The 24,924-nt window shown below is 38.9% G+C and overlaps 1 protein-coding gene and 1 pseudogene across 1 annotated transcript; one reads left to right on the top strand and one right to left on the bottom strand.

Moving 5' to 3' along the window:
* The first annotated feature begins 3,315 nt into the window (after window positions 1-3,315).
* On the top strand, window positions 3,316-5,408 carry LOC143848464 (pentatricopeptide repeat-containing protein At2g13600 pseudogene; annotated as a pseudogene).
* An 818-nt stretch (window positions 5,409-6,226) lies between these two features.
* On the bottom strand, window positions 6,227-12,447 carry LOC143848216 (putative disease resistance protein At4g27220). The gene is made up of 2 exons (XM_077357100.1): window positions 9,006-12,447; window positions 6,227-6,675 (listed from the first exon to the last, which is right to left on the bottom strand). The coding sequence occupies exon 1, from the start codon at window positions 12,399-12,401 to the stop codon at window positions 9,024-9,026; it is 3,378 nt and encodes a 1,125-aa protein (XP_077213215.1). The 5' UTR covers window positions 12,402-12,447; the 3' UTR covers window positions 6,227-6,675; window positions 9,006-9,023.
* Between the last annotated feature and the right edge of the window lie 12,477 nt (window positions 12,448-24,924).

Here is a 24,924-nt window from a genome sequence, read left to right as displayed (position 1 = left end):
TAGTCATATTGCCTTTCATCCCATCCTCTACGGATGATTCTAGACCTCTAAAAATGTCTCACTTTTGGGTGCCTCAATCTTGCAAATGGGAACTCCTCACAAGACTTCTTCTTACTAGTCAATACAAGTTAAATGAATTTTACAAGGGGTTTGCTAGGGTCCGTCACAGAAGGCTTTCGCATTAGGGCTGTTGAATGAGCGCAGCCACATAGATTCACTTTTCAACAGATTTTGTCTTATTCATTTAATTTATTTGAGGTGGCTGCACTCTCATGCAACAGGCCATTCTGCGAAATGCCTTCTGCGATGGTCCCTAGCAAATTCCACTTTACAATTGTAGTCAATGGTTTTTGAAGTGGCCTTGCTCTCGTGTAAGGTTTGTGTTCGAACAACTAAACGTGAGGAAGGGATTGTCCTCTGGCCCACAACAAATTATCACAGGGAAAAAGGCTAAGCTAGTTTGTCTTCTGTGCTCGAAAGTGTTTATTTCTATTTTGTAAAAGAAAACGTTCATTAAGCAATTCCGTGTCGTGTGGGCATTAGAGCTTGTTGTCATAAACTCACCCTATAATTATAAGCCAGAGAGGGCTTCTAGCAAAATGGGATTCCATTTAGAAAAAGACAAATAGTCTGCTGTGACCATGGTTTTAAATTTCAATTTTGGTAAAATTTTGGTCCTGGCCGAGACCAAAATTTCGGCCGAAATTCTGTAAAGAAATAAAAAAAGGCATTTTTTTTTTCGAAATTTTGGTATATTTTGGTTTCGGACTTGACTAAAATCTGAAATTTCGGTTCGGCCGAATTTTAAAACCATGGCTATGACACATGCACGAGAAGACAAAGAAGTGAGCATGAATTCCCACGGAATGCCAAAAGCAGTAAGAAAATGACCAAATAGTCGGTCATCTAACACTTTCAACTTTATTTTATAAACGGAATTCCGTTCTAGAAGTGTTTTCCGAAACGAAAGCTCAACAGAAAAGTCATCTCCACAAATCAGAGTGTTAGGATTGTTTATTCGGGGAGGCATTTTATTTGTGGCACATCCATTGTTAGGCCAAGAGGCCAAACCGTTAACACCATTCTGTTCTATTCCCATCAGTTTTTTTTCCTGGCGAAATACGCACCAACACCATTTAATTAACGCGTTTACTTTCTCAGTCACAACTCCTGGGCCTTTTTTTCTTCTTTTCAAAGCAACGTAAGGCAGTTAATAGTGTAGGTGCAGTCGTGCAGACCACCTGTTTCAATGATTCAAACCATTGATATGTTGATCCCATGGGTGTAAGAGCAGAATAGGTTGGAACACCAAACAAAGGGAGCCTATTTCTACTTTTGCCATTACTATTTTCACCACTTGCTATTTTTTAAATTTTAATGATGGAACTCTCTTCTTCTATTTACATTTTTAGTGGGATGTTATAAGCTTTTACAATTCCCACTATGCTTTCAGAGTCCAACCAGAAAAGTAAAAAATAAAGAGAGGAGTGTAATATTTCTTTTGATTAATATTTTCTATGTAAATACTAAAAAGAAAGTCACTTTTATACTCTCTCTAATGCATACTCATTGGGCCCCACTTCTGCTTGATCAAATTCATTAATCCAAATGGTAAGTATAATGGCATACAGCAGATGTAAAGGGGATTTTCTGCATCAGTTTTGCTGGTAAAGGGGGTTTTATCTTTTTGCCTCTTGTATTATGGTGGGTTAGAGGCAAGGTTTTGTGTCATCTTTTAACTTTTGTTCTCATTTAATAAAATTTAAGTTGCCACACCACACCCCACCCACGAGTTCCCAAGTAAATTCCAGGTTAAAAATTACCATGACAATTATTTCATGATTTTTTTCTTGTAAAATTATTTTTACCAAGTTTGGCTAACCCCCTTTTGTTAGGACTTGGGAGAGGGAATGCTAAAGTGTAGGGTGTCCTTGCAAAAATCAGCCTCAAGGACGCTACCATTGGATTGAATCAGGAAACATTAGCAAATGCATTTAATATTCATTGACTTTTACATTTTTTTTTTCAATGCTTTATAAATGAAGAGAGGTGATTTGGATCCAATGGAAGGTGAAATTTGAAAGTGTGCCTTCAATTTTGCACTTTCCTTGTCAGTGATGTTAATTCAGGTAAAACTTTCTATCGTGGTTGGTTTAAAAGTGAAATAGTTTTTACCCCTACTTGGATTGCAAGAAAAGTATCTCTGACCAAATAGTTTCTTGGGATTTTTTTTTCTTTCATCAATAGAGAATTGAAAGGATAATTAAGTAATCCTACCCTATTTGGAAGGTTCTAGATCAAATCCTTGCCCAACCACAAATTGACACATGTCCAAGAGTATTAGGGTAATCTCATTCCTAATGCCCCGAAGCCTCTAACTATAAATAGACTCTTAAGGCTCAAACCTTGCCAAAATAATTTTTTAAGGAAAATTTCATGGTGACAAAAGCTATGAGTGAGGATCACTCTTTCGTAATAAACATTCTCCTCTATTTTAGCTTATTATATCTCGTCAGCTGTTTCTTGGAACCCATTCTTCTAGAAGTAGGAATTTAATAACAATAAATTGGGAATTACAATCGTAATAATCTAATTAATCCAAAGATTATTTGCAAATATCATAATCTACAACACCAAAAGTTGCATTTATTTGCAAATGTGATTATCTATGTTTGTAATCAAGGAAAATGATATGGAGACCGAGAGTACCACCTAGCACGGGACCTGCAATGAAAATGTGCCATAGATATTGATTTCCAAATAATTTATTTTCACAGTTGTAGCTGATTTGAAAATCTAAGGATCTAATCCAGTTCAAATTCTTAACTGCAAATGTGAGAAATCCAAATCCAAATCTTGTGGGTATCTAAACATGGCCTTAATTTCCCTATACTTAAGGGAAATCCCATGTCACTTGTGATGCTATGGCGTCAATCAATTTGTTCGGTCCCCTTTTAGAGTTGGGCTTAAGGAGAAATTATACAGTGTCTTGCACTAGCGGGGCATCTGCCCTTGATATTTGATCCAACAACAGCCCCTTTAAAAAGTTGAAAAAAGTAGGCTGCTGTTAGATCAAATATCAAGGGTGGATGCCCCGCCGTAGGCAATGGGGCACCTTACAAAATCTCGGGTTTATGAATTTCAGGTTTACCCTTAAAAGAAGTGACCCAACCCGACCTGAGGTAAATTCTTAGGTTGCTTGAAAACCGACCGGTCTGACCCAAGTTGCGGCCTACATGGTTAGATGATCCAAACCATTCATTTAACTGGTCTCAACGTAAATATGCCGTGCCCAGAAAATCATCCTCATAGAATGATCCTAACCCTCCTAACTAACTGTTGAGGGATGACAGTCTATGGAAACCACTTCATATCAAAGGGTTAGGATCATCCTTTGGAGATGATGTTTGAAACAGTATATTTAATAGTTTGGATAATCCACTGCTCACTTAATTTTTCTGGTTAAGAATTGTATAAAAATGAGGTCACCCTTTACTTGGGTTTTTATCATAGATTAGATGTTGTTTACAAAGTTCAATAACACAGGCACCTTAGACTCTTTTCATCACTATTGCGCTTCTTTGCTACAAAAATGCATAACAACCAAACATCTTAACCTCGGCAAACTCCTTCACTCCCTCCTCTTCAAAACCTCTCTAAATCTCGACATTTTCCTAGCAAATCGACTCATAGACATGTACGCCAAGTGCAGCTCCATTGAAAGTGCCCACATAGCCTTTTGCGATCTACCCACTAAAAACACCCACTCATGGAACACAATCATCTCAGCCTATGCTACAATCGGACTCTTCCAAAACGCCCACAAACTGTTCGACAAAATGTCCATACCAAATCTCGTTAGCTATAATTCGATGATTTCGGGATTAACCCGTCACGGGCATCACCAAGAAGCGATCAGTGTCTTTCGTAAGATGCAAAAACAATCTGAAAATCCTCTCATCGACAAGTTCACGCTTGTCAGCATTTCGAGTGCTTGTGCCGGCCTTACGGCAGCCAAATTGCTAAGGCAAGTCCATGGTGTGGTCATTGCAACTGGTTTGGAACTAAACCTTATAATGTGTAATGCGTTGGTGGATTCATACGGGAAGTGCGGTGACGCAGACTCCTCGCGCAGAGTTTTTGATCAAATGCTTGTGAGGGACGTTGTGTCGTGGACCTCGTTGGTAGTTGCTTATATGCAGGCTTGCAGATTAGAAGAAGCTTGTTGGGTGTTTGATCAAATGCCTTTTCGAAATTCTGTCTCTTGGACAGCTTTGGTATCTGGGTACGCGCAAAATGGACATGAAGAGAAGGCAATAGATGTGTTTAGCCAAATGCATGGAGAAGGAATCCCACCAAGTGTGTTTACATTTGTCAGTGTTCTTAGTGCGTGCGCAAATCTAGCTCTTATCGAACGTGGAAAACAACTCCATGGACACATTTTGAGAAGTCTTGGTGGATGGGATTTTGATAATGTATTTATGCACAATGCTTTGATTGATATGTATGCCAAATGTGGAGACATGAATTCGGCTACAGCATTGTTTGAGGGAATGCGAGAAAGAGACATTGTCTCTTGGAATTCACTAGTAACCGGATTTGCTCAAAATGGACATGGGAAAGAGTCGATCTTAATTTTCAAGAGAATGATCGAATCGGGTGTTATACCAAATCATGTAACGTTTCTTGGGGTGCTATCCGCTTGTAGTCATGCGGGTCTTGTGTCTGAGGGACGCCAGTTCTTAGATTCAATGGAGAGGAAATACGGGGTATGTCCAGGGTCGGAGCATTATGGAATCCTAATTGATGTTCTCGGGCGAAAAAATCGACTCGAGGAAGCAATGGGGTTGATAGAGAGTGCGCCCGGAGGGTCTGATAATGTTGGAATGTGGGGCTCACTTTTGGGTGCCTGTAGGATCCATGGAAACTTGGATCTTGCTAGGAAGGTTGCTGAATTGTTGTTTGATTTGGAGCCTTGGAATGCTGCAAGATATGTTATGTTGTCGAACATTTATGCTTCGGCAGGTAGATGGGACGATGTCCGGCGAGTAAGGGGGCTTATGAAGGAGAGAGGTTTAAGAAAAGAACCAGCTATTAGTTGGATTGAGGTAAGGACTGAAAGGTATGGGTTTGTAGCTGAAGACAAGTCACATGACTATACAGAAGAGATATATGAATTGCTAGCCAAATTGGTTGATCATATGAAAGATGTAGGATATCAGTCAACCCAAACACAATTTTCAATTTCTGATGATGAGGATGGACTGTTTTGATCAAAGTAAGGTGATTGTTCCATATGAAGCTGAGACTAGGGGCATTCTTTTCAACTGTACATTGTAATTTAAAGAAATATCTAATCTATATGTATCAAACATTCTGAATTTTAAAGAAATATCTAATCTTATATAGCTCTGGTTTATGTGCTTACTGGAAATTCCGAGCCAGACGAGTGTGTATAACCTGCTGTAAGACATGCTGGAATGGTAGTAGCCCTTTTTTAGCTTTTGATGGCCAGCCAAGAAATCCTTACAAGAAGCCCCTTTTTAGAGAGAGAGGTAGACAAAAAGCCAAAATTGTTTTGACAAGGTAGATCAAAATCTCATAAACGATGCCATATCGGCCTTTATTTCCCTACAGGAGATGATTTAGAAGCCAAATGACAAACAAAGCACCACCAATCTTCTACAGAAAAAGAAGCTTAAGATACAACCAATGACGCATTGATTACAGACACTATACAGTCGCACTTAAGAAATGGGAAAACACTTCGAAATGTTTTCCTAACTAAAATAAAGATGTTGTCCACAGATAACCCCCAAAATGATACATTTCACTATGTAACCCTCCACTTATATAGTTTCTGCTTTAATTGAACAAAAACAATCCAATATCTTTTCTAACTTAAAAAAATCGCATGTAAAATTTTAACTCTTCTACAAGGAACCTCATGCACTGCAAATATACAATGCATGTTTTAAGAGATTAAAAAATGATTTTGTATTGAGGAAACTTTGAATGCTCGTCTTTGAAGGGGATTAAAGCTCTTTGGATTGGGTAACTAAGTGAGAAAAGGACAGTTTCAAATTTCAGTGAAATCTACATATTCACAGATAGAAATGGGTGATATCTATAAAAACCAAACAGACCACATTATCTACTTGAGTAAACTTTGAAGAGACTTCCCGTAATTAGCATTGTTTCTGCACCCAACTACTCCCAAGACGTCTCCAACACCAACTACATCCGAAATCCATTTACAAATACAAACTAGTCCAAAATGTGCATTCCCATACATTGTTTTAACCTTGACCATCCAGACCAACATAATGTTTAGTTCACCCTACAATTCTTTCATAAAAACATAACACAAGTAAGAAAATAACGCTAGACTTGAGCATTGAATCCAAAAACACCCGAAAAACCAACTGTGATGTCTTTTGCTTTCCTACTCCATTAAGTTGGCAAAGAAGATACCAAAATGTTGAGCATTTACCATCTGTAAATTCAAAAAAAAAGCGTCGCCAACCTCCCTAAAAAAAAGGTTAACAACATTGCCACTGGGAGCCCTACGATGAGATATTGTCCCCTGAAATGGGTGATTATTTTCTTCCGTTGCCAAGATTTTGTCATGGGAAAAGACCTTCCAATGTCCATTGTGAACTCCTTCGGAATAAACTGCAACACAAAAACCCGAGTGATAAACAATATCTCACATGAATGCATGCATTAAACACTTTCGAGTTAACTCGACTCGGACTACTTCCAGGTTGAGCTGAGTCTCTAGTTTTTGAACAATAACTTTGAGCATTTTCTAAAAATAAATGTCGCATTGGACCCATACCAGATCAAGTTTCATGATGAAAGCTAAACCCAAATTATCTAAAAAAGATCCGAGATTCACCCTGGTCCAGACTCCTTGGAAGTACACGACAATTTCAATGCAAACATTCATGTAGTTCAAGTCAAAGAGAAGAGAAAAGTTTAAAAGACTAACCATGAAGGGGAATAATGCTACCAGAAATCTTGACATAAAAATCATAGAAAATCCTGAGCACCCATATGTTTTTACTGTAATCTGGACCCTTCATTACAGAGCCCATATTCTCCAGATGACACATTCAATTAAAATATTAACAGTTTAAACATAGTGATTTTTCAAATGGCTTCAGTTTGAAATGATGTGGATGGTGCCAAGAAAAGTTTCTTTCCTACTTAGAGCTTTCTAAAGTCAAAGTACCGGTTACAGAAAAAGTCACAACCCTTTGAAACATGCACATGTCTCTCATGCTTCCTTTCTCTTTGTTTTTCCATCTCTTTCTCATAACGTTTCTCACATGTAGTTTTGTCAAATACAACAAAAACCATATACCCTTGGTATCGAACACTAAAATATCCCCAGAACAATTGTCATGGTCTGTAGAGATTTTGGTGTTCCGATACCAAGGAAAGATGACGATCTGCTGCAAAGTAGATGGTTGTGCGGAAAAGCTCTTGATTGGATTGACAAATGCACTAAATTCCAAGTGGGACATGGATGAAGGCTTGAGGAGCTCAGAAAATCAATGTCAAACTCTGAAAACCACATTATCATTGCAAGAGAGGCAAGGCCTTTTCAAAAGGTCCTGAAATGTTGCACAAAGCAGGATAAGAGCCAGAGGTACAAGACTTTTTTGAAGGTCCTGAAATGTTTCACAAAACAGGAAAAGAGACAGCAGTATGATACGATAAGATTGGCTTTATTATGGCTCTGAATGGTTGTACAAAAACAGGAAAAGGCATCTACTCCAAAGAATTCATGAAAAGTGATATTTCACCAAATAGGAAAATCCTTAGAGATACAGGTCAGAACGTATACTTACAGAAATATTTGAAATTCAAGGTGGGATTAAAGAAAAAGGAAAGTAGTATAATGTTGGTCATGCTGACTCCTTGACAAAGGGAAGAGCTTCCAAAGCTCAAGAGGTAGAGGAAAAGTTAGGGGAAACCCCACCAAACGAAGACAGGGAAGACAAGAAAACAAAATAGAAAAAAAGAAAAACAGAAATGGTGCTCATTACTCTCAAAGCCGGAATTTATTGCACCATGTGGAGATAGACAAGCAGCACTGGGCCCGTTTGGATACCTCATGCTCTGTATTTGGATTTGGAATTAAGTTTTGACTGCAAAATGAATAGATCCGGCAGCTGATGTTGAGAGAGAGAGAGAGAGAGGGAAGGGGGTACTTCCTAGTGGAGGGGAGAGGTTGAGGAGCAAAGAGGGTGAAGGAAACTGCCACATCTGTGGATTTCCAATTTCTTATTTCCATAGCAAACTTAGAAATCTGATTTTTTTTCACTGTCAGCTGGTGAATTAGAAATCCAAGAATTTGATCCCATCCAAATTACAATACTAAAAGGGCTGCAAATGTCAGAAATCCAAATCAAAATCCTCTCGGCATCGAAACGGACCCTTAATAGTTGTGAAAAGGACGATCTAGGGTTGGTCGGTTGGGTGGAAATCCAAAATAAACAGAAAAAAAAAAATAAAAAAATCAAACAAGCACATACTATAAGACGAAAATTTATGTGGATCAATGGTGCCTATGTCTATGGGCGAAAGTGATCAAAGAGTTATCTATGCAATAATTATAAACTTATCTACAACCAAGACCGCCTATACCTAAATGTAAACAGATGCAACTGTCAAGCTTCTAACAAACATAATATCAAACACATAAGGGGTGGTGCTTTAAAGCTAAAATCTGCTTCAAAATGGAATACCAAATTTCTTATTACTTTAAGCATCCTTTAATGGGTAGAGAAGTGGATGCATAATGCAAAAGAACAATAAGAACTAAGAGATAATGATACAACAAGAATAATAAATATAATCATAATTACGGAGCTTTTTCATTCTCTAAAAGATGAGGATTGTGGCAGTATTGGAACACTATTAGATCTACAACAAATTAAAGGAAACACAAAAGGCATAACACAACATTAGATACGAAATGAAATGAAACTTACCTCATAGTAATAATGCAGTTACCATGGCTGAAAAAGAGGTTGGAGGCGTGACATGTCGCCTTCGTCCTCCCACTCCAACCCTTCAAACCATGCTTTTCTTCCACGAATCATTTCAAGTTTAGGTGCGTTGTGGGGTCTTACCGGAAACCTCTTTAAATTCGGGCAATCCATTACCCTAATAGCTTTCAAGAAAGGGAAATCGAGAAATACATGGGACCAGAGACTTGTAAGCTTTGGGAGATGGAATAAGTGTATAGTATCTAATCGAGGGAGCAGAGTTTCTTTATCCACCACACCCAATTCCTGCTCCTCTTCCTCTCCACTTATTATCACCTCTATTTCTTCACACCCATATACATGGAGGTATTCCAATTGTTGGAGCCCTCGTGCTATGTTCCACGAGAAGACATCCTTTAACCTGGGGCAGTTTTCGATGGTTATTCTTCGTAGATTTTGGAAGGTTAGAGGAGGTGGCAATGATGAGAAATTCTGTCTTGTCTTATTCACTTCCTCATCCCAGATTATTTTCTCCAATCCATTGCAATTTTGAACATGAAGTTTCTCCAATTGTTGTAGGCACTGTGCAAGAACAGGGGAGAATAGACATCGCAAGCTATCGCACTGATCCACCATCAACAGGGTTAGGTTGTGGAATTTCACAGTTGGTGGTATGGCCCCCTTCCATATACACGACAGTTTGGGCAGATTTTCTAATCTCATTTCTTTCAATGTAGAGAGAGGTGATGTAGTAACAGCAGCATGAATCTCTTCTCTCATCCCCTCTTCTTCGTACTCAAATACCTCCTCTAACTCTGAGCACCTTTCTACTGTGAGTTTCTCCAAGCTTTGCAATCCTTCAAGCTGATCATATGATAGGATATTTTTTAATTTCCCACAACGGATAATGTTCAGCTCTATCAGGTTCCTGAAGAATCTATTAGGAAGCGGGCCGTGACAGATTTTCTCTAATTTCTCCATGCCATAGAGGTCCAATCGTTGCAATATCCTAAAGACATTTGGTGGAACCCGATGAGATTCTTCCACCGTATTGATGAAATGTTCCATTTCGTCAGAATGGTAGAGATTGAGGCGCTTCACGCTGTTGAAAGAGACACCATCATTCAGGAGGTGTACAATATTGGAGACAGGGACCCTCTTCAACCCAATTTCTTCGCTTCTTTCTAATAACAGTTTAACCCACTTTGATACAGGGTACGACATTATGTTGATGGATGTACACTTCTCGTAGTCGCTAGACGAGTACTCTTCTTCCCACACGCACATCCGGAATTTCTTTAGTTTCTCCCAATGGCCGGGAACTTCTAGGTACAAACAATTCACGTCTTTAACATGGATGTATAGAGTAGTCAAGCGAACCAAAGATGCCACCTCATCAAAGCTTGCTTTACTTCCATCACCGCTGCTGCCTCTTACCTCCCACTCATTGAAGCTATTTCCCATGTACAGTTCTTCTAATTTAGTCAACCCTGAAATGACATTTGGTGCCACCATTCTAAGAGCATCACTCCTTGTTAAGTCCAAAACCTTCAGACTGGATAATTGCCCCATTTCTATTGGCAATTCTTTGATCGCAGTTTGTCTTAGGCTAAGTACTTCAAGTTTCTCCAAACCTCCAAGTAGGGATATGTCATCTAAACACTTGCACTCATCTAAGCATAGTGTCTTGAGGTTTTCTAAGTTCCGTAGTGATGGGGGCAATGATGAAATCTCAGTATCGCTTAGATCCATGACGACAAGGGCTTTCATTCCTTCAAAGAAATTATTTGGGATTTCTTTCCAACCATTCATTCGTTGTAGTAATAAGGTTAAGAGACGTGGGCAATTCGGCTGCTCAGGGAGCATACCTATTGAAGTTTCCATAAGTGAAAGCCTCTTACATTCATCCAAATTCTCCGGCCGCTCTGTCAATTCCACTCCCACTTTAACTAGAAACCCATGCTCTTTTCTTGATGTGATCAATATGGCCACATCTCTTACAACATCATGCATTTTTACACAACCTTTCTTCTCACCGTCTAACAACAAACAAGAATTCTTAAGTTTTTCAACCAAGGTATGTATTCTATTCCATGCTTCCTCAAAATTGTTGACATCCTTGAAATCCCTCTCGCCCATCATGTATCTCATCAATACACCCACTTCAATGTTATGGTCTTCGGGAAAGACACAGCAAAACAAGAAGCACAACTTTGCTTCCTCACTTTCGATGTAGTTGTAACTCAGCTCGAGATGAGAGTACACCTCTTTATCAACACCCTCGATGTTTCTTGGAGAAGACCGCTTTAATTCTTGCAGTGCATTAGCCCAAATTGACGAGTCTCTGCCTTTTAGTGCCCTTGCAACTGTGATAATGGCTAAAGGCAAGCCCTTGCATTCTTTAGCAACTTCCCAAGCCAAACTCTGCAATTCATCAGTTTCAACAATTTCTGCTTTCTCTTTGAACAGATTCCATGAATCTTGATCAAGTAAGACTTGGACTTCGATCTTTTTCTGGCAATTCATCATGGAACATACATCTATTCTCCGCGTTGTTATTATAATTTGGCAGCCCTTTTGTGTACCTCCGCAGGGGATTCCGACCTTTGTTAAGTCCAATCTATCCCACAAATCGTCCAAGATTATGAGTACCTTCTTTTCTTGCTTTAATCTCTTCAACAGTAGGCCTGCCCGCACTTCTTCATTATTTTCTTCAAATTTCATGCCTAATTTCTCAGCAAGTTCACCTTGGATCTTCTTCAAGTCTTGGTTTTGGGAAACAGTGACCTTTACAACCTCATCACACAACTTTTCATCCTTAGCTTGCTTTCCTACCTGTTCCACTAGGGTCGTCTTGCCAACACCTCCCATCCCATATACCCCAATGATGTTGATTCTCTCCTCTTTTAATGCCTTGATGACCAGCTTCTTAGCTGATTCTGTGGATTCAAAAGCCTCAAATTCTCCTGCTGGGTTAAAGCTTGGACAAGGGCGGGGAGTTGATACATGAGCGAAATCCCCACTTGCTAGTAGGCCATCAACATCAACCATCTTCTTCGTTGCTTCTCTACCTAGAGAATAGCGCGAGCTGGAATTAGGACACCATCCCTTGAAACATCTCTTGTTCTCCTTCATCCCATCTTCCAATCTCTCCGTGATTGCCTCAATGTCATCTACTTGTTGTAGCCATGACCGCACTACACCAGTGATTTCTTCTCCATTCCTATTAGCAGCGTCCACTAATCGTTGCACGTCACCTCTCCTCAACGTTAGATTTTCAGCTTTGAGTTTAAGATCTTCAACATTCTTTTTATAGTGAACAAGATAATCATAACGGCGCTTAAGAGGACCATATAAAGTCTTCGCCACTTCTAAGATGAATGTAACTACATCAGCCATGATAGTGGAGAAAACAAGGGATCTCAAAGAGGAAACTAACAGTGGAAGGAATAGCAAGCGGATGAAAAGCTAAAGGAACTGAAGAAATGCCTGTGTACCTTATTTGTCTTTCTTTCTTCTTGCAATAATTTAACCTTTAACAGCTGTAAATAAAAAAGAAAAAGTCTCAAAATCTGTGCTAACTGTTTGAATACTCTATTTTTATTCTTTTATTTTTTGTCAACTATTTAAAGAAGGTCAAAACATGGAGGTGGCAAAGTCGTCCCATCTTTGATTGATGGGAACCCTCCATCTAATAGGCCTTAACCAAATAAATCACGATTTCTTAAAGGGTTATTTACTGTTACATGCTGGACATTTGAAAAAATGACGAGAAAATGTTGACTTTTGAAAAAACTCTAAGAAATGTTGTTTTATTAAAAAAAGTGTTAATGACTGTTACGCGTTAGAGAGTTGAAAATATGACAAGAAAATGCTGCTTTTTGAAAATACTCGAATAAATGCCATTTTTTAAAAGAAACAGAATTTAAGGACTGAAATGCCCCCAGCTTACTTTTCCCATTCGTTTTACCTATCTAACTCAACTCTAAAATTTTCTTACTCGAATCAAATGCCGAACAAGTGAAGATGAGTGAAACTCCGCTTATCTCCGGTGAAATCTTCTCTTTTCTCTGGCGAATCCTCCTCGTTTACTCTGAATCTTGGATGCAAAAGAGAAATCCCAAGGCTTCACCTCGTTGTCTCCTACTCACGTCGAATCGCGGTAAAAAACTCAACAATTTCTTTGTTGCATTGATGTTTTCGTACTCTATGATTTCTTGCATTTTTCTGCATATTTAGGGATATTTGGATCGATTTAATGTGAGTTTGGGGTTTTATCTTCATGCTGAATTTGGAGTTTTGCATGGCAAAAGGTGTTATTCGGAGCCAAAAGGTATTACTCGAAGCCAAAAATGTGTTATTCGAAGTCAAAAATTTGTTACTCAAATCCAAAAAAACTCTCTTGGATGAAGGCAAAATGTTACTAGAAATTATAAGTCTTGGCCGAAGCTAAAAGCTGTTACTCAAAGCTAAAAATGTGTTACTTGAAGCCAAAAAGATGTTACTCAAAGCCAAAAAAATCTCTTGCCCGAAGGCAAAATGTTACTGGAAATTATAAGTCTTGGTCGAAGCCAAAAAGGTGTTACTCGAAGCCAAAAAAATATTTTGTTCGAATGCGAAATGTTATTGGAAATCATTTTGTCTTGGTCAAAGCCAAAAATGTGTTATTCGAATCCAAAAAGGTGTTACTCGAAGCCAAAAAATTGTTGCCTAAAAGCATAAAAGTTACTGGAAATCAAAACTATTAGTCGAAGCTAAAAAAGTGTTACTCGAAGCAAAAAAATGTTAATCGAAGCCGAAAAGGTGTTACTCGAAGCCAAAAAAAACTTGTCCAAAGGCAAACAACGACTGCAAACCAAAAAGGCTAGTCGAAGCAAAAAACATGATAGTCGAAGCCAAAAGATGCAAAGCCTTATACAAACAATTTTCGCTACGAGTAACTATTTTTTGCTTCGACTAACTGTTTTTATGCTATTTTCAATGCTGCATACAGATTTTGGGCCATCTACACCAATGTACAAAAGGAAAACAATCAAACCCAAGGAAAATTATTTGGAGGAGAGAAAGTCTCTGCAAAAATAAACAGGAAATGAAGATTTTGTATATTTGGAGGAGAGAAATCGTTACAAAGAGAATGAGATTTTGTACATTTGGAGGAGTAATGAGGATCTGTGGCCGGCGAAATGAAGATTTTCGCCAAAAAAGAAGCCTTCAATCGCCGGAATAATGAGGATTTCACCAGAGAAGAACCCTTCCAAGCGTCTCTGTAGAAAGGAGCGTCTGAGAACTTGAGAAGAGTAAAATTGTAAAACCTAAAAGTAAAAGAGTAAAGTTAACTAAAGGGCATTTTCGTCCTCAAAAATTATTTTTTTAATAAACTAGCATTTTTTAGAGTTTTTTTAAAAGCCAACATTTTCATGTCGTATTTTGAACTCTCCAGCGCGTAACAGTAACTAACCCTTAAAAAAATGACTTTTTATGACGAAAATACCCCTAACCTTACTTTATCTTTCTCTTCTTTGTTTTTACACTTTTTACTTTTACTTTCAAGTTTTACAGTTTCATTTCTAGGTTTTACTCCGACCCTTTTTGTGTGAAACGGCCCATTTTCCGGCGATAAAAGCCTTCTTCTCCGGCGAAACATCTTCATTTCTCCGGCATATGCTCATTTGTCTTGAGAGGTTAGAAGGAGTTCTCTAGAGACGCCTCTTTCTCATTTTATTTTTCCTCCTCCAAATATCCAAAATCTCATAATCTTTGTAAGTATTTTCCCTTTTCTAGTGGCTGTAGCCAAAATCAGTTGCCCAAAGAGCTTTCACTAGGCAAAAGGGTAGTGGAAGCCAAAATGGTACTCGCACGGGTTATTCATAGCCAAAAAATAGGTTACTTGAAGCTAAAAAAATGTAACTCGAATAAAAAATCGATAACTCAAACCCACAAAGTGATAGTCAAAGCCAAAATAAGAAGCAAGGCACTTGAAGCAAAATGTGAGTTATTTGAAGGCAAAAATGATAGTCGAAGCCCAAAAAATGCTAGTTGAAGCCAAAATTTTTTTACTCCAAGCCAAAAATGATAGTCAAATCCAAAAAATGATAGTCGAAGCCAACAAATATTTCTCGAAGCTAAAATATATTAGTTAAAGACGAAAAAAGTTCCAAATGTTACTGGAATTCAAAAGTTTTAGTCGCAGCCAAAAACATGTTAGTCGAAGCAAAAAAAAAAATAGTTATTCGAAGCCTAAAAAAATTTAGTCGAAGCAAAAAACACAACGGCGAATGTTATAGGAAACACATTTTTCACTTTGACCAAGTAATTTTTGGCTTCGACCAAGTAATTTTTTGCTTCGAATATCCTGTTTTGGCTTCAAGTACCTGTTTTTGCGTTGAGAAGAAGAGGGGGAGATCTCGAAACCCTTCGACAAATTTTCTTTGGCTTCGACTAAATTTTTTAATTCCAGTAACATTCAGAACTCTTTTTGCCTTCGGTCAAGTAGATCTCGTTCAAATATCAGACGGTGGTAAACATCACCTACCTTGAACCGACCACTCTAGCAATCAAAACAAGGTAGTTCTACAAATTCTAGCATAAAGATTTTGTCCTCTCTGAAAATAACTAATTATTTGATGTCCATTGGATAGCACGAAAATGATGAACATGACTTTGCCATAGCATCTCTTTTACAAGTTTAGAAGTTAAGAGAGGTAGTGGAGTTTTCCATTAGCCACAGTAACACAACAAAAAATTATCAAATGGGGTTTCTCAACATGTCCATAATCCAATTTCTCCTTCTCATCTTCCCATTCTATTTTATTCCTCTGCTCACATGACGATATAAACACTGATAGATCGGTGCTCTTGGCTTTCAAGAAAGGCATAGTTGTTGATCCTCAGAATCCCTCAGGACAAAGGAGCATCTGCTGCCGGAGAAATGAGATGTTTCGCCGGAGAAGAAGGCTTCTATCGCCGGAAAATGAGGCAGTTTCACACAAAATGTGTCGGAGTAAAACCTAGAAATGAAAGAGTGTAAAACCTGGAAGTAAAAGAGTAAAACGGTAAAACCAAGAAGAGAAAGATTAAAGTAAGTTGAGGGGTATTTTCGTCCTAAAAAATTCTTCTTTTAATAAAATAGCATTTTGTAGAGTTTTTTCAAAAAGCAACATTTCTCGTCATTTTTTCCAATTTGCAGCATGTAACAGTAATTGACCCTTTCTTAAAAGCCTATCTAGGCTTTCCCTTTATCACAATGGGGTCGCTCGATTTGTAGGAGTTTCTTAGTTTTGCCTTAATTCTTTCTCGATTTTTAAGAGTGGGGTGTAAGCCCCTGTGGTCTAGTATTTTTCATGAAGTAGTGTACGGCTAACACTTTAGGTTGATCCAAACCATCCATTTGACGGGCTTTTGTGCAAAAATAAATCATTTACATAGGATGATTCGAGCCCTATGATCGTTAGAGGAACTTCATATTATGGGAACCTCTATAGATCGGAGGGTTGGGATCATGCTATGGAAATGATTTTAGGTGCACAATGTATTTACGTTGTGGCCCGTCAAATGGACGGTTTGGATCATCCAATGGTGTAAGCCCTATAGTACTTTTTGATAAATACTAGAGTACACAGGCTTACAACATAACATTTCTATTATTTTGGAGCTTTTATATGGTGTAGGCCCCCGTAGTCTAGTTTTTTTTAGAAAGCATTTATATGGTATGCGACTGTTGAAGAAAAACTGTGTACTGGTTGAGAAGAAGATAAGAAGATGCTTCAAGGTGCGTAAACGCTCTCCTTAAGACGATATTCGCCCCCACCAGTAGTGTGCAAAAGGAACCACAAACTCACCTCCAAGATACAATGAAGTCCGGTTCCAAACCGATTGCTTGACGACGTTCTGCACTGAACGGAATCAAGTCCTGAATCACCTTTGAATTTTGCAAGTATTTGAGACACAAGTGTCTGTTTTTGCAGAAAACAAGACACTTGAACAAAAACAGTACAACAGAAACTTTATAGAGGATTAGAGAGAGAGAATTGTGCTCGAAATAGCAATATTTGGGTATACCAAAGTAGAAATCCGAACTTGGTTTAGAATGAGTATTTTCTATTATTTTTATAGAGCATCTGGTGGCTTTTCCCATTGGAATCTCATCCACGGTGCAATCTGCACCCTTTAGGAACTTGATTGTTGTGTAGAAGAGACACAATCCAATGGTCATCATCAACTAGCTGTTACACCACGATCCGACGGTTCGGATCGCACCCGCTCACGCACTATCCATTGGAGACCCTAGGCCTGAAGTGCAAAGTGCGCCACTATGCGCCCTATTGCCCATTGTCCACGCCGCGCGCGCGTGCGTGTGTGTTAACAGTGCGTTGCACCATCCCGCGGTTCAACCCAAGCCTAAGACCATTGTGCACCATACTAAAGAAGAGAAAAAGGTAAAACTTTATAAGCCCAATTTTTCTTTTCTTATGAGTCGGTACGGGACTATTTTTTTCACACTACTTTTGCACTCTTCTCTTTCTCTTGCAAAAAGCAAATCTTTCCAAAGAAAAGTTTTTCCTTTTCCAAAACACACTTCGAAAACATTTTCCAAACACTTTGTTTTGACCAAAAAATAAGATTTTGAAAATCAAAATCTAACAGTGACTAGGTGGGATAGCTTGGTGTACTCTCCCTCTCTCCCTCTCTCCCTCTCTTCACTATTATTCTAACTTTAGTCGATGGATCCATCCATTGAATATCCTATTTTCCCATCTTTCTTTATTTCTGAAGAATTTTAAGGATTTCACTAATTCTTGAATATCTTGGATAAATTACAAAGACAATTGATGGTGATTATAAAGAGCACTTACATGATAAACATAGAAATAAATCAAGACAACTATGAAAAGAGATAACACTAGAATATTCTAATCTAACCTAATCAAATCTACTTTCCTAATCTCTCTTGCTTGCCTCTTCTAATCCACTTGGCTAATTTATCTAGTTGCTTCATTTAGCCAACTTACCCAATCTACCTCCAAGATGATCCAACGGTGAGATCTTAACCCAATCCAACCGTTGGATCCCACATATTCTAACATGCCCCCTCAAACGTATGTGGATTGAAAATCAACATACGTTTGATTACAATGAAATTCCCAAATAAGAAAATAAAATTTTCTCCCCCTAAGAAAATAAAATCTTTTGATTGCAACTGCACTGCCGAAGTTTGATGATGAATATGCCTTGATGTTATCGCCGAATGTATATTGCCGAAGAAGACGCCGCTTGTTGATTTGCCGTGAAGAGATGGATGAGAACAAATCATAGCCTCAATGGGCTAGACAAGAATCAAGCCTCGATGGGCGAGTGGTAATGGGTCACTATGGACCAATGCCGGAATGTGCAAGAAATGGGTCACTACGGACCAAAGCCGGAATGGGCAAGAAATGGGTCACTATGGACCAATGCCATAATGGGCAAGTCATTAGGCCGATTTAGAATATCGAACCTTCTGGAAATAGGTCACATTGGATCAAAGCCTCGAAGAGCAAAAAGGATGCCTCGATGGGCGAGTTCCGATCCTCATGGAATTTGGAAACAACTCTCTCAAGCACGCACTTCAAAACAAATGAAGCACCTCAATTGAAAAGAGAGAATATTCCGGGCACGCACCTCAAATGAAGTACCTCAACCGAAATATATATAAAAAAAAAGAAAAGAAAGTGAAGAAGAGAAAAAGAATTGGTGAGAAGCGGCAATTAGATGGTTTAGAACAATAACGGCAATTACATGAGAAAGGCGCAATAATGGGCCAACTATAAAATTTTAGATGGGGATTGGAGATATGAAATATGGAATGGAGAGGTTGCCTTTATCAAAGCTAGTGCAAAAGTTTTGCTAATGAGGAAAATCTAAAAAATTAGAAGGAAATGTTGCTACCATTATCAATTTTGAAGTGAGGGCACCATGGTTCACCGAATATAAAGCGGGGAAAAAAAGAACATTTTAAGGACATGGACGAACTCATTCTCTACCCTTGTGATCTTATAATGGCACTTCTGCAAACACACTGAAACAACACAATGGTGCTGTTGGATGGTTAGGACAAATAAAACTGAGAGAAAAATAAAAAAGACAGTAAAACAAAGTTGGGAAAGATGGTGGCCGGGCGGACGGCTAGATCGGCCGTCCGCCGGAAAGCAAAGATTGTAGGGTTGTCGTCAAGGCCGCATTATTTGAGAAATTAAATAACCGCAAGTGCACGGATCGTGTAAATACGGGTCGAACTTAGGAAAGAGAAATCTAGTTGTCAATCTTATTCTTGTACCGATTATAATACTAGCTATGATATAATGTTGCCTGGAATGGACTCAGGATTTCCGTGGACTTGACCTCGGAGCCAACACTATATATAAGCGTATATTCTATTCAATCTAAGAATCAAATTCAACTAAGATCTTTTTTATTTAAAATCCTAATTTAGGCAAAGTGTACCAAGGTTCTAATGATCTCTTTTAACTACTTATCTAATTTAATTAGAAAACCAAAATTCTAAGGCCTAAGTTAATTGAAAAATTGCAAAAGTAATTTGGAATAGTGTAAAAATCTTAATTCAATGTAAAAGATTACTTAGGGTTAGAATCCACCATGGGTTTGGATTAGATTGATTAATTAAAACAACTCTTGAATTGGGTTGAAAATTCGATTAACTAATCAATAAGGAATAAGATCAAATGGATGTCATTCCTTATAAGTAATTAATCAAATCCACTCTCCAATTTACATTGATTATATAGAACTTTATATTTGTTAATCAACAATCATTCATACGAAAGAGGAAAGCCAATGGCATGAATGATTGGGATTTTCCAAACACAAAATCCTACACAATTTTTCAATTGAGTAGATTGATTTAATTATAAATATTTCTCCTTCCCCATGGTTTCAACTAAATCCTAAGTAATTAGGATTTAGTTATTCATGAAGAAGTGAAGAAAAACAAAAATAAAAGAGATAGAAAAGAGAAGAGATGCCATATAATTACTTGAAAAGAAAACTAAAAAAAATAAAAATAAAAATAAACTCTCCACTAGTTTAAATTAAACAAAAAATACATCACTTTGGAACTAGAAAATAGAACAAAATAAAAAGAAAACTTATTCTTTTTCTTCTCCTTCAAACAATGGTTGAAGCTTTGATCGCTCTCCTTCAATGCCTTGGGTTGCGCCTTGGATTGATGCCGGATAGTTGGATTAAATGCCTCCAAGTAATTGGAAGAGAAAGAGCAAGACAAAGTTATTGAAAAATTGGGGTAATTTAATCTATGTAAAAGAGAAAAGAGAATGAGGAGAAGAGAGTAAGAGAGCCAAGGGAGAGGAGAGGGCAAGAGACTAAGCAAAGTATATATGGAGCGAGCATCCGAGAGAACCGCTTGCTTCTTAAGAAAGAGAGTAGGCGTTTTCTTTCTTTGGAACTTTTCTAAAACAAAGAGGACTGAAAGAAATAAAGTTGCCAAAATTAAATAAGAGAGCTGCACTTGGCGTGGGAGAGATCTTCTCTGGATATATAAAAAAAATAGAGTTCAACTTCACGTGGGACCCATTTCCAAATATAAAAGAGAAAATGAGGTAAGCTTCTAGTGAGTAGTGACTTTCTTCTTGCATCCCCTTTGAAATAAAGCAACCACTAGATATTCTTAGACCGTGAAAGAAACATAACCGTCCAAACTAGTGAATAGAAAATTTTCTTGGAAACTTGGCTTTGGTGGGACATACTTATGTTGCTATTTCCTTGCATGGCTTGCCGAAAGCCACGTTATTGCCCATATTATAAATCTCACAAGATCTTCTCCAAGTGGGTCCCACATATGATGTAACCAAATTAATTGTTGGTTTCTTTCCCTTGCAACGTTTCTAAAAACAAAATCCACTTTCTAATAACCAAAGTGGGATGACCGAGTATGGATGGGACCCACTAGAGATTGGATTGATCCAAACCATCAATTTAATTGATAATAATAGCGCCAATTCCATTTGATGTTAAAAACAGCCCACCTCCATTCGGTAACCAATTATAGGTTTCATGACTCTCATGAAACATAAGTTGATCCAAACCGTCCATTTCAGCCCACTTGATAGCAATTGATAACAACAGCCCCTCTTTAATTTGTAATTCCAAACAGCCCATCTTCAAGACAAATTGGATGGGTCCCACCTAAAAAATAAATAAGAAAGAGAGTGAAAGGTGGGCATCATGTGATGTAGTCCGATGGGATAAGAACATGGTGAATGGTGGTATGCATACTGTTGTGGTAAAGGGATTTGAATAATGGAATATGAGATGAGATATGGTGGAGGTTGGATAAAATGCTCTGGAATGGGGTAATTATTATGGTGGGGTGTGAATGATGGATGGATGGAGTAGGTCTGATGGGGCATAGATGTGGTCCCACTTGCACCTCAATGGAGAAATGATATATTCGACTATTTTTCTTTCCTCTTTCTGCGTATGGCCCACATCATGATTTGATCCAAATTGTTCAATTTAATGGGCTACTAGTATAGGTAGAGAGAGAGAGAGAGAGAGAGAGAGAGAGTTAACTTGGCAAAAAGTGACTTGGACCCATGATGGCCCCCAATGTAACTTGGTCCAAATTTATATGGTATAAGGCTTTATGTATTTCTAGAGAGTGCTATACTAGTCACGCCACATGATGATCTAAACCGTCCAAGTGATGGTCACAACATAAATGGGTTGCCCTCCAAAACACCATTCTCATGGGCTGTTCTTAACCGCTCATTTGAATGTCATAATATAAATCAATTGTACTCCTCCATAGGGTGATCCAAAATGTCCACTTGGTGGGCCACACTGTTAATTGATCGAATCGCCATCTTAGAGTTTCATCTCTTGGAACTAAATTTTCCATAAGGAAAAGTCCTTGAAAAACGATGGAAAGTTTTTCCCTTTTTGGTCTTCTTAGCTCCATTTTACGTGGAATTCATGAATAACCCTGAAACACCAAAAGACACACAAAATACCTTAGTAGCACCGCTTTAATTATGAAAAATGCATGATTCCTACCACTATAATTCACACATAAATGTGTTCATCACCGCACCCGGTAGGATCGACCCGCTCTGATACCATGAAGAATTTTAAGGATTTCACTAATTCTTGAATATCTTGGATAAATTACAAAGACAATTGATGGTGCTTATAAAGAGCACTTACATCATAAACATAGAAATAAATCAAGACAACTATGGAAAGAGATAACACTAGAATATTCTAATCTAACCTAATCAAATCTACTTTCCTAATCTCTCTTGCTTGCCTCTTCTAATCCACTTGGCTAATTTATCTAGTTGCTTCATTTAGCCAACTTACCCAATCTACCTCCAAGATGATCCAACGGTGAGATCTTAACCCAATCCAACCGTTGGATCTCACATATTCTAGCACTCTTCTTTATTCTAACTTTGGTCAATGGACCTAAAACATTGCTGAATAAATATTTTGTATCAGAATTGCACATCCGTTGCTTGCATTAATTCCGGATTGGCCGTGTATTTTATTTGGATGTGTGTTACTCTGTCGTTTTTCTTACTTTTGATTTTTTTTTTTACCATCTCTGCGAGGCAATTTGCAAACATAATCATTGATGCAGACTGTCTTTTTTTTACTCTTCCATTTTATTCATCCTTTAAAGCAGGCCACAAGTGATCGAGGTGTGTCTATTATGGCAAAGAGGTCCCATCTTTGATTGATCCGAACCCTCCATCTAATAGGCCTTCATTTGGATCCCATAGGGCCAATAAATCACGATTTCTTAAAAGCCTGACTAGGCTTTCGATTTATCTGGGTCGCTCGATTTGTACAAGTTTCTAACTTACCTTTTGCCTTATCTTTCTCAAATTTTAGGAGCGTTTCCTTTGCTTTGTACTTTTCCTTTAATATAATCTTTTCTCTATAATTTTTCTTCTTTTTTCCTTCCCTTGTTTGCTCGATTTTGAGAGTTTTTTTCCTTATTGTTTCCCTATTTTTAGGATTTTTTTATATTTTGTCCCTTTTCTAATTTTCTTCAACAACCTAGATGAAAGTGCCTAGCCTCGTGGGTTTCGCCATATGATTCTGTTTTACAGTCTAATGAGCGAAATATCTCATGGGCTAGTCAGGTGTGTCTGTGGATTTCTCCAACACTTTCTACGAGAGCACTTAGCCTCGCGAGCTTCGCCATTTGATTCCGCTTCGCAAGCGGCATAGTGAAATATCTCACGGGCAAGTCGAATGTGTTCTTGGATTTCTCTATTAGCCTTGACAAAGGCATCGTTAGTGGCCTAGCCAGGGAAATAACTCCTTGACCAGCTCTAAACAACTGAGTATTCCTGGCGTCACGACCGTGCCCCGGCCTTCCTACCTCGGCTTGGACCACCTATACACCTCTACCGTGTGGGGCAAAAGCTTCTCGGTGAGGACTCGCCAGCAGAGGCGTACAACAGACTCCCCAACTCAAGTTGCTCCGGCACCACCCAAAAGCTCTTGCCAGCCTCAATTACTTATTCGCCCCACAAAAAAACATGCACACCCAAGACGCACCTTGACTGCGAGCAAGCTGCACCTGTGAGATCCCATATCGGAAAGGGAAGAAAAGTTTATGGGCTATACATGTGGATTCTCCCTCTCCCTGTGTAGGCGCGTTTTCAGGATCACTAAGGGATGGGCCCCGTGGAGTAGGTCGGGCACGGTTAGTTCTGCTGGAAAACAAAACCGGGAAGGATGGCAAAACCCAGAACCAAATAATATTTACACAGTGGGGTCAGACGTGACAGAATGGTATCAGAGTCGAAAAGGGAAAGAAAGTGGCTAAGCTATATATGTAGACCTCTCACTCCATGTGTAGACGTGTTTTTCAACATCTCCAAGGGGTGGGCTCCGTGGAGTGGGTCAGGCACGGTTAGTGCTGCTGGAAAACAAAACCGGTGAGGGTGGCCAAACCCAGAACCAAACAATATTTATATAGTGGGGTCGGGGCGTGAGGGTGGAAAAACCCAGAACCGGACAATATTTACACAGTGGGGTTGGGGCGTGACATAATGGTATCAGAGCGGGACCTCTCTCTAGTGCGGTGTGCCAACGAGGATGCTGGGACCTAAGGGGGTGGATTGTGAGATCCCTCTCGCTGTCTAGACACTTTTTCAGCATCTCCAAGGGGTGAACAAGAAGAATTCCAAACAGCTAAGGGTGTCAATTTTGGCTCTGGCTCGGAAGCTCGCTCGGGCTCAGGTCGGTGAAAGCTCATCTCGAGCTCGGCTCAAATCCTTAACGAGCCGAGCCGGCTTGCCAGGCTCGTTAAGCTTAATGAGCCGAGCCCGAGCTAGGCCAGGTTCGGTAAGGATTTAACACACACACACACACACACACACACACACACTAAAAGGGTTGTCTATGGAGTGAAAGGGGGAGGCAAAATATGTCACTTCTTTTTTGGAACCCCATTTGTTACTTGGACCACCCCCATGGTGTAAAAAGAGTAGTCAAATTACTCTAGAGAGGGCTGCCCAGGGAAGATGAGGGGTGTGAATATATCATTGCCCTTAATATGAGCCAAGCTCGGTAAGGCTCGCGAGCCTGGTTTGAGCCCAAGCCGAGCTTTTGAGCTTAACGAGCTGAGCCGAGCTGGGCCAAGCTCAGCTCGGCTCGTTTACACCCATACAAACAGCTGAGGAAAAATGAGCTGACTACACCCAAATCCTGGAAACATCAAGTCATAAATATGGAGGTCGTGTAATACCCGGCCCCACAATTACTAAATAAGATTTTAAATTATTTGATTAGAAATTAAATATGGAGTATGGCCCACTTAGGGCATCTATAAGAGAATATTTATGAGTATGCATCTTATCCGATCCAAGATCTGATGATTGGTATGGTAATT

This window comes from Tasmannia lanceolata, unplaced genomic scaffold (genome assembly GCF_043159265.1).
Source record: "Tasmannia lanceolata isolate RefF3 unplaced genomic scaffold, GAP_Taslan_0.1 ptg000016l, whole genome shotgun sequence".
In the NCBI taxonomy this organism is placed as follows: domain Eukaryota; kingdom Viridiplantae; phylum Streptophyta; class Magnoliopsida; order Canellales; family Winteraceae; genus Tasmannia; species Tasmannia lanceolata.
The sequence above is the reverse complement of the archived record's forward strand: the minus strand, read 5'-3'. Positions and strand labels throughout refer to the sequence as shown.

Coding starts and splice junctions, on each gene's coding strand:
- LOC143848216 (XM_077357100.1), bottom strand. CDS start 12,401: ATGGCTGATGTAGTTACATTCATCTTAGAAGTGGCGAAGACTTTATAT.